The sequence below is a fragment of the Hypanus sabinus genome, chromosome 2, assembly GCF_030144855.1.
Source record: "Hypanus sabinus isolate sHypSab1 chromosome 2, sHypSab1.hap1, whole genome shotgun sequence".
In the NCBI taxonomy this organism is placed as follows: domain Eukaryota; kingdom Metazoa; phylum Chordata; class Chondrichthyes; order Myliobatiformes; family Dasyatidae; genus Hypanus; species Hypanus sabinus.
Window position 1 is genome coordinate 168,403,317 of NC_082707.1, and position 9,014 is coordinate 168,412,330.

Below are 9,014 nucleotides of genomic sequence, written 5' to 3' on the forward strand. Positions count from 1 at the left end.
GTAGCCTCTCACGGGACTAGCAGCGCCTGGCGCGACCTCCCCACGCAGCAATTTGTATCAAACCCGCACCGTGTTCCTAGATTGCACTGCCTCACCTCCCAGGCATCCCGCGACGAAATCCAATGCCATATCTCGTTCCGAGCTGAATGAAATGAGACTGCCTCCGCAATCGAGCCGCTCACACTAAGCCAGGCCTTTCTGGTCGGCTCCTGATGGCGTTACACTGAGGGTTCACTGAGCTGCGGCTCCGATGGTTTAAATGCATCAATAGAACAGATCAGGTTCAGAGATTAATCCAGTATACGCGCTCTCTCCCCTCGACTTGATGTACCACCTCCAAGTCGAACATTAGCTACCAAGCTTCTCTATTTCGAAATTTTCTGTATGTGGTTTATGGCCTTTTTTAGATCAAATGCCATCCAATCCGAACAGCCGCGAGTCAACACCCCCGACTACCGGCCCGCCCCTGCCTTCCATTGGCTGCATCTCGGTCCGGGTCCGGGTCTGGGCAGTGAGCCCGGCCACAAAGTCGTTTCTCAAAGTGAGTCGGATCTCGTTTCACAACTTCTCCTCTCACGCCAGTGGTGCATTTAGCAAACTCGACATTTTCATTAACCGCCTCTGAAAAATAAAAACAGCAATCATTTTCCTCTCGACCGGGAGTTGAGGAAGTTGTGCGGATTCTCGAAGCTGAAGACTGCCACGCGGAAATACCACCGTTGGCATGGGTAACAATTGAGCACGCTAGTGAGTGCCTGGCCAGGTTACTGTCGGTCAGACACAAGATGCCACTCCCAGCTGTCCCGTCTCCAGAATCAGATTTTTTTTATCACTGGTATATGTCGTGAAATTTGTTGGGGGGTTTTTTTGTGACAGCAATGAAGCGCAAGACATAAAAGTACTATGAATTACAAAGATAAATAGTGGGAAAGAGGAATGGTAAGGTGGTGCTTAGGGACCATTCAGAAATCTGATAGTGGAGGGGAAGAAGCGATTCCTGAAACAGTTGAGTGTGGCTCTCTTTCGGCCTCTCTGTGGTAGTAACGAGAAGAGGGAGTTCCCGGATGGTGAGGGTCTTTTAATCATGGATGCCGTCTTCTCAAGGTACTACCTCTTGCTGCCAGGAAGGCTTGTGCCCAGAACAGAGTCTACAGTTCTCTACAGCTGCTTGAAATTGTGAACATGAGAGCCTTTGGTGATGGTGCTGCAAGGAGAGATACGGGGGGGGGGGGGGGGCCAGGATTTCTGTAGATCGGTGATTAGTTTTGAGGGGATGATGGTGTTGAGTACTGAGCTGTAACCAATAAGTATCTGTTTTCCTGTTGTCTTGATGCTGCGTGCAGACTGGGGAGACAGTGAGATAGTCTTCTCTGTTGACCTGGTGAGGTGGTAGGTGAATTGCCTGCTCAGGTAGGAGCCAGGACCAACCTCTAGAAGCTTTTTGTGGTAGCAGATGTGAGTGCAGTGCCCTTGCTGGTGGCTCACCCTGCTGTTCTTGGGCACCTGTATAACTGCTGCTCTTTTGAAGCTGGTGAGTTCCTCCAACTGCAGGAGTGAGGGACTGAAGATGTCCTTGAACACTCCCATCAGTTGGTCAGCACAGATTTTCAGCACCCTGAGTAACACAAACAAAATGCTACAGGAACTCAGCATCTACAGTATAGAGGGGAATAAATAGTCAACATTTCAAGCCAAGACTCTTCATCAAATCTCGGCCTGAAATATCAAATGTTTCTCCTTCCATAGATCCTGTCGGCTTGCTGATTTCCAAGAGTGTTTTGTGTGTGTTGCTCAAGATTTCCAGCCTCTTGTGTCTATAATTTTCAGTACACAGCCAGGTACACCATCAGGACCTGATACCTTGTGAGAGTTCACATCCTTGAAAGATGTTCTGAAATCAGCCTCTGAAACCAAGATCACAGGGTTGCCAGATGCTGTGGGAATTTGCACAGATATTTGGAGTCAACGAGCTACAACAGTGTTAATTCATTGCAAAAGTATTCATGCCAGCCATTTGCAAGAACCGCAGGATGTGGGCAGAAATGTGGATGGAATATAGATAAAAAATGTGGCAAGTGTGCCAACAGAGCACTGCCAAGAACAAGTTGAGGTGTACAAGAAAAGTTTGAATTTCAGTTCTGATGCTGTTTGTAAAGAGTTCAAAATTGTTTAAGATTCAAGATTGTATGTCATTTCCTGTATAAAAGTGTAAGGAGAACAAAATAATTGTTACTCTGGATCTGATAAGCACAAAAATAGCCACAAACAATAAAGAAGATAATTTTTTAAATGCGCACAATAAATATAAATACATAAGGCAGCTTATGTACAGAGACCGATTGCATGTCCATAAAGCAAGGCTGTACATAAGGTGACAGACAGGAGATAGTAAAGTTGTGGTGACTGGAGGTGTTAAACAGTCTTATTGCTTGGGGAAAAATAATGTTTTTGGGCCTGGTAGATGCTGCTTAGCCTCCTCCCTGATGTGAGTGGGACAAGCAGTCCATGAGCAGGGTGTGTGGGATCCTTTCTGAAGTTACCGGGCCTTTTCTGGCACCTTTCTGTATACACTGTATGTCCCTGATGGCGGGGAGGCTGGTGCCGGTGACACATTGGGCAGTTTTGACTACTCATTATAGAGCCTTCCAGTCCACCACAGTGCAGTTTCCGTACCGAGCAGTGATGCAGCTAGTCAGGATGTATGTGCAAAGTGTGGCTCTCTCCAGCCTCCTCAGAAAGTGGAGGTATTAGTGAAAGTAAAGGCATTGGTGCAGGATACGTGTTCCCCCAATGAACCATGTGGGTTTCCTCCCACATTCTAAAGGCACACTAGTTAATAGGCTAATTGATCATTGTAAATTGTCCTACGATTAGGCTGGTGTAAAATAGGAGAGTTGCTGGGTGTTGCAGCTCGTTGGGACTAAAGGAGGGGTGTAAGTGCTTAAGTTTATAATCTTGATGGATAGAAACCATACGGAGTCTCTGGGAAAAATAGTTTGGTCCCTGGAGGAAATGGTTGTGGAGGATCCTTACAGTGACAACTTCCCCTGTGACCGTTTGTAGTTACCTCAGTTGGACTTAATTCCTTTGGCACACTCTCCTCATTCCAGGTGAAGGATGTGGTCCTCTAGAATGTCTCCACTTCATTTAATTCCTTCAGGAATTTCAATTGGTCCTGGGCTATTAGTGTCAGTTTTTGTCAGGTGCTGTGACATCAAGAGATCATGGATGCTGTGCTGTAGAAAGTGATCAAGGGCGCTCCAATCAAAAACAGAGAACTACTTGAAGAAATTTTGAAGCGGTCTTTTCTTCAGGCATTGCCCTTGATACCCTCTCATCTATTGTTGACAGGGTGGTTTTTGGGCATTTGAGCTGCAGAAGGTATTGACTATGCTAAAGGGTCTCCTACATCTTTTCCACCAACCACTTTCTTAGGTCCTGGGTTTTTTTGTTAGATCTTTCTTTTGGATATTTGGAATTGTATTTTTTTTTCCAGTCCCAGAAATCTTGTTCACAATCAATTAGTTCCTGGGCCTCTGGTTATTTTCAACAAACCAGTCAGAATATCTCCTGCTAGAGGAAATCTTCACTGATGCTAATCTTGGTTGACTTCAGGGCAAGACATTATCAACATTCTGCAGCTCCTATGGGTCAACAGATTTTCAGTGAGGAGCGAAACAGAGCTCTCTCCATGGGATCTTCAGCACTCATTCCCCTGCACCATCACTCCTTGCTACCGCAGTTAATGAAGATGACAAGACTTCATAAGGTGGGCAGCAGCTTAGCGGTTGTCGGTACCTGTTGTGGGTTTGGTTACATGGGTATCGTATGTATTCCTTCCTAATAATACTGGTTATAATTTCATAACTTATCCCCTCATGGGGGAAGTTCTGTATTTAACAAACAATTTTTCATACATAAGAAAAGAAACACTTGAGTAATACAAAGTTTTTCACAACTTAAGAAACCCCAAATTAACCACAGGCACTGAAGTATAGTCACTGCTGTGTGCTGCAGGAAATTTAATCCCTACATAAACTCCCAACAATGTGATAATGACCAGAAGTTTAATTTAGTGGAGTTTAAAAAAAAACTGTTGGAACAACTTAACAGGTTAAACAGTTTCTGTGGATGGAAGACCGGTGTTTTGGGTAGAGACTCCACCAGGACTGGAGTAGCGGGAAGGTAGCCAGTATATTAGAAGTCAAGGGGAGGGATAAATCAGAAATGAGTGGAGCCAGTGAGAAATAAGGAACCAATGACCCAAGGTCAAAGCTGGGGAGGGGGAAGTGTTGAGACGGTGCCAGTTAGTCTTAGATGGTATCAGATAAAGGAAGGATGATGTGTGGGGTGGGGGTGGATGATGAATCTTAGTAACAAGGAGGGGAGGGATGGAGGTGAACAAAGGGAGAAAGACTCTAGGTGGACTAATGGGAGTGAAAAATGAACGCAGAAAGTGTGTAACTTGAAATTGAAAAACTCAGTGTTCATACCCTTGGACTTGGTACTGAATATGAGATACTGCTCCTCCGTTTAGCCTCACCAAGGCAGTGGAGATGTCCAAGGGCTGACAAGTTGGTGTGGGACTGGGAAGGAGAGTAGAAAGGACCTGCATCCAAGAACTCAAGGCGGCCATTGTGGAGAGAGCACAGGTACACTGAAAAACAATTGCCTCATCTGCGTTTCACCTTGCCACTGTAGAGGGGCTGAATTGTGAGCACTAAATGCAATGGACCAGGTTGGAGGAGGTGTATGTGTAAGGAAGGACTTAAACAAACCTTCCAGCTGACTCGGAGATTCGTGTGCATGTGATTGTCTTCAACCAAGTGGTATGACTATTGAATTTTATTTCAGTTAAACAAGGCCTCTGTTTTCTTTTCCCACTCTCACCGGTCCATGTAGGATCAATGTCCCTCTCTCTGTTCAGCTTTTCCATTCCTTACCCCCACATCAATTATGTAGACATTGCCCTCCCCAACCTGGTTCTATCTTCTAATCACCCACCCCTTATCAGTTCTATCACTTCCAGATCTCTGTCTCTACTCTCCGATACCCCGACTTTTTGCCTACATCTTTTAGTATTTGGTTCCACTTATCACCTACAAACTCTCTCTCAACTTTCTCTCGTCCTCCACCTGACTCCATCTGCCTATCATCACTCCCACCCTCCTCGCCTGATTCACCACCTTTTCCCACCAGTCTCTGTCTTATTCATTCCCTCTGCATTCTATATACTCACTATCTTCTCAGTTATGAATCAGACTCTTGACTCAAAACGTTGATCAATGATTTGCCTCCACAGATACCAACTATTTGTTTTTGCTCCTGATTCCAGCTTCTGCAGTCTTTTATGCTCTGTTCACTTGAAGAATGTTGAATGAATGATAATTATTGTTTAGGACAGCTTTTCGTTGATAATGTCATTGGACCTTTTATGTGAGGATCTAATGAGAGTCCAGAAAGACTCCTAATAGTTCTATGATGTAATAACATTCAGAGTAGAGTAGAGTAGAGTGCTTATTGCAGGAGTCCAGTGTGACACAATTGAAAAAACTGGCTAGCTAGATGGAGTGTAGCTGGAGTATCCATATTGGGAACCTTGGCCAGAGAGAGGATACTAATATGATTTATTTGTACTTGCAGGATTTTACTGAGCCAACATTGGCAGTACGTCTCATTCCTGTGGAAACTTGGTCACATCCCTTGTGCAGGACTACACTCAGTTTTGGATACAGCTTGTGAAGATATAGAGATATGGGGGTAGACAGCACAAATGCCAATTCACCAGAATGAAAATAAGGTGTTAATCAGACAAATGCGAGTAAAGTATTTGATAAACTGACTTATTCAGAGCCGTTAATTTGGTAGCTGCAGAGGAATGATAATTATCAAAGTATTCTCACCAATTTATGACAATGTTGGGTCAATTTCCCTTCTTCTAAGTGTTCCTGTGGAGTTTAAGCTGAAGATACACTCATTTTAGAATCAATTACACTACATTTTCATAAAAATTCCTAATTGCAAAGAAATCCATAAGTAAACAGAGGCATCAGTTAGAGTAGGATTGTTGGTAGGTAAGACCCAGGAATGGCATTTTGGTAGAGATGGACAGGTGGGTGGTATATAATGAAATTCATGCCAACTTTCATCAAGAAATGAATATGTTATATGGTTATATAAATATAGACAATTCCTTGGAATCACAAACAAGAGAAAATCTGCAGATGCTGGAAATCCAAGCAACATATACACACACACAATGCTGGAGGAACTCAGCAGGCCAGGCTGCATCTATGGAAAAGAGTACAGTTGACGTTTCAGGCCGAAACCCTTCATCAGGGCTGGAATGATGAAGGGTCTCGGCCCGAAGCATCGACTGTACTCTTTGCCATAGATACAGCCAATTTGTAGGAAGGATGGTTTTCAATTCCTACATATTAAAGTGAAATAAACGCACTAATAAACGCGAGATTCACTGTCATTCTCTTCAATTAAAAAATTGCTCAACACTCAGGCTTCCCTGTTGAAATCAATGAAAGAAGGAAGTGGCTTTCTACTTAAGTTAATGAAACATGACCAATGCATATGATTCTTATATTTAAAGCAACAATTTTTGTGGGCTGATGACATTTGTAGTTCTGCAATAAATCCTGGCCATTCCCTTATTTTGAAATACCAGTTCACATGACACATATGGTCAGTGGTAGATATTTTTCAATTCATTGCATTTCTGATTGAAGACTACTCTATCTGACCAATTTTCATATTAAAATATGGATTTACTAACCAATCTATTTTTACCGGTGTTATTTTGAGACAAAAATAGCTTAGGCATCAGGTAAATTCCCTGCTTTTTAAAACAATTGAGTCAAAGTAACTAATATAAGCGATCATCTTTATTATTATGTATGGCTTATAGCTTCATGGATGTCATGAGTACATTACCTTTTTCCTCACATAAAAAGTTTATGTTTTAAATGTTAAAAATTCAGTGAGTATTCACAGCTATTCAGTTATAAAATGCCCCAGACCAAATCTGAATCTTTGCTCTTTCAATATCTGTATGCTTCAGATAACTAAGGGTACAATTATCTTCTTGTAACTCAGCACATGGTGCATTTGCAGGTGCAGATAACAGGAAAAAGTTCAGATGAGGATTTGACTGCTTTCATTTTTAATTTAGTTTCTTCTCCACAAATGTGTATGGTGTGACCCGACTACAAATGAATGAAATTGGAAAAGCAATAGCAGCTCCTGCTGATGTTCTGTTACTGAGGTGGGTACGCATTGGAACAACATCCATCTCAGTGAGCAAGACAAGGCTTGTGGCTTCTCACTGCTTTCACATTGTTTTTAAAAGTCATTTAAATAATTTCAATAGTTGCTACAAAAAATCATATGCAATATTCCAAAACTATAAGCTATTAAATAAATATACAGTCACACAGCACAGCAGCGCAGTGAGTAGAACCCTAGATTCGATCGTAACCTGTGTGGAGTTAGCATGTGTTCCCTGTGGCCACATGGGTCATCTCAAGGTGCTCCTGGTTTCTCCCACATCCCAAGGAGGTGCATCTTGCTAGGTTAATTCAGAAGTGTCAATTGTCCCTGATAAAGGTGAGTGGTAGAATGTGCAGAGAATAAAAATGGAATTAGTGCAAACAGTGGATGGCAATGGGCACAGACTTGGCCCACCAAGGGGCTTGTTTCCAAGTTGTATCTCACTCTGACTCAAATCAAATGGTACTTAAAGTCTTATTTCACTGCCTGCTCTGATTTTGCACAGAGAAACCGGAAACAAAGCAGTTTGGTCTATTATCTGCCATTTATTCCCTCCACCATCTGCCAGGTGTGGGTAAGGATGGTACATGATATCTACGTGATGTAATGCTATAATGAAATATACCACCAAAGCTTGTGAGGTTTCTATGTGTGTGTAAGGACTGTGGACAATTATTGTGGAGAGTTAGTGTAGTTTGGTCCAACATCAGTGGAGACATGGTATTGTCAGAAGAATTGTCATATAAATTAATGCAGTTCATGAATATTAGTTTTAGCTTCAAGTAAACTTTCAACACCAGTGAAACAAGTTTGTTATTGTTATATAAATTCTTCAGCTGGTATGAAATGATGTCTTTTCAGTCATTTTTTGTTTGGCACCAGAAGTGTATTTTAGTCCTCATTTGGCATCTAGTTGATAATGATAGAGAATTGGAGAATTAGCAAGTGATTTCATTGCTATGGAAATTACAACTTCTGACCCACTTTGTTTCTGCAGTGTTCATGGTGTTAGTCCAATTACATTGCTAGTCAATTTTAATCCAAAAGATGGTAATGATATACCCATTCAATGTCAGTGGGAAATGGTTAGTTTCTGCCACAACAGATTGTCTCTATATGTGTATTATAACTACTAATAGTCTTATCCTGATTGCAATCCAGATCTTCCTGCTATATTCTACGAAGGTGACATAATATGTCACCATTTATATGTTGAATCACCCACATTAGGCTTACAGTACAACAACACTTAGCTTTCTATGTCAAAATCCTCCACTGTGGTCAAATTTTAACTTTTTTTTGCAAATATCCTCCTACTAATACAACAGTGTGTTAGATTCACACAGATAAAATCTCATTGTACATGTGCCCTGGATTTTCTATAATCTTATCCTTGTTATAGATTTCTGGTTATTAATCTGCAAAGGAAAATCCTTCATAAAACTGGAGATATAAGCATGAAACAAGACTCTATTCACATAGTTAGTCAGCAGTTAGATGATTATAGGATTTTAGAATAAAACAGGATGTTGTGCCAGTTGCATGGCTAAACAATAACTGTGCCATGCAATAGTGCCAAACATTTATATTAGGGCAGACTCGATTGAATATTCAAGTCATTTCAAAGTGCCTTTCGTATGGAGCATTTTTTATTTTTCCCATAGCACAGATGCTAGAATTTACTAAGGACATGGTTTCAGTTTACAAACAACAGCATTCTATCAATATTTCAT

General features: G+C 41.8%; 1 protein-coding gene across 3 annotated transcripts in view; it reads right to left on the reverse strand.

The window, feature by feature from the left end:
• LOC132386753 (mitochondrial basic amino acids transporter) overlaps window positions 1–384 on the reverse strand; it is a 39,404-nt gene extending 39,020 nt beyond the window's left edge. For all 3 annotated transcript variants that reach the window (XM_059959093.1, XM_059959105.1, XM_059959098.1), the window contains exon 1: window positions 96–384. In XM_059959093.1, the coding sequence (XP_059815076.1) occupies window positions 96–129 (34 nt within the window). In that variant the 5' untranslated portion in view covers window positions 130–384. The remainder of the gene's footprint in view (window positions 1–95) is intronic.
• Window positions 385–9,014: the final 8,630 nt, after the last annotated feature.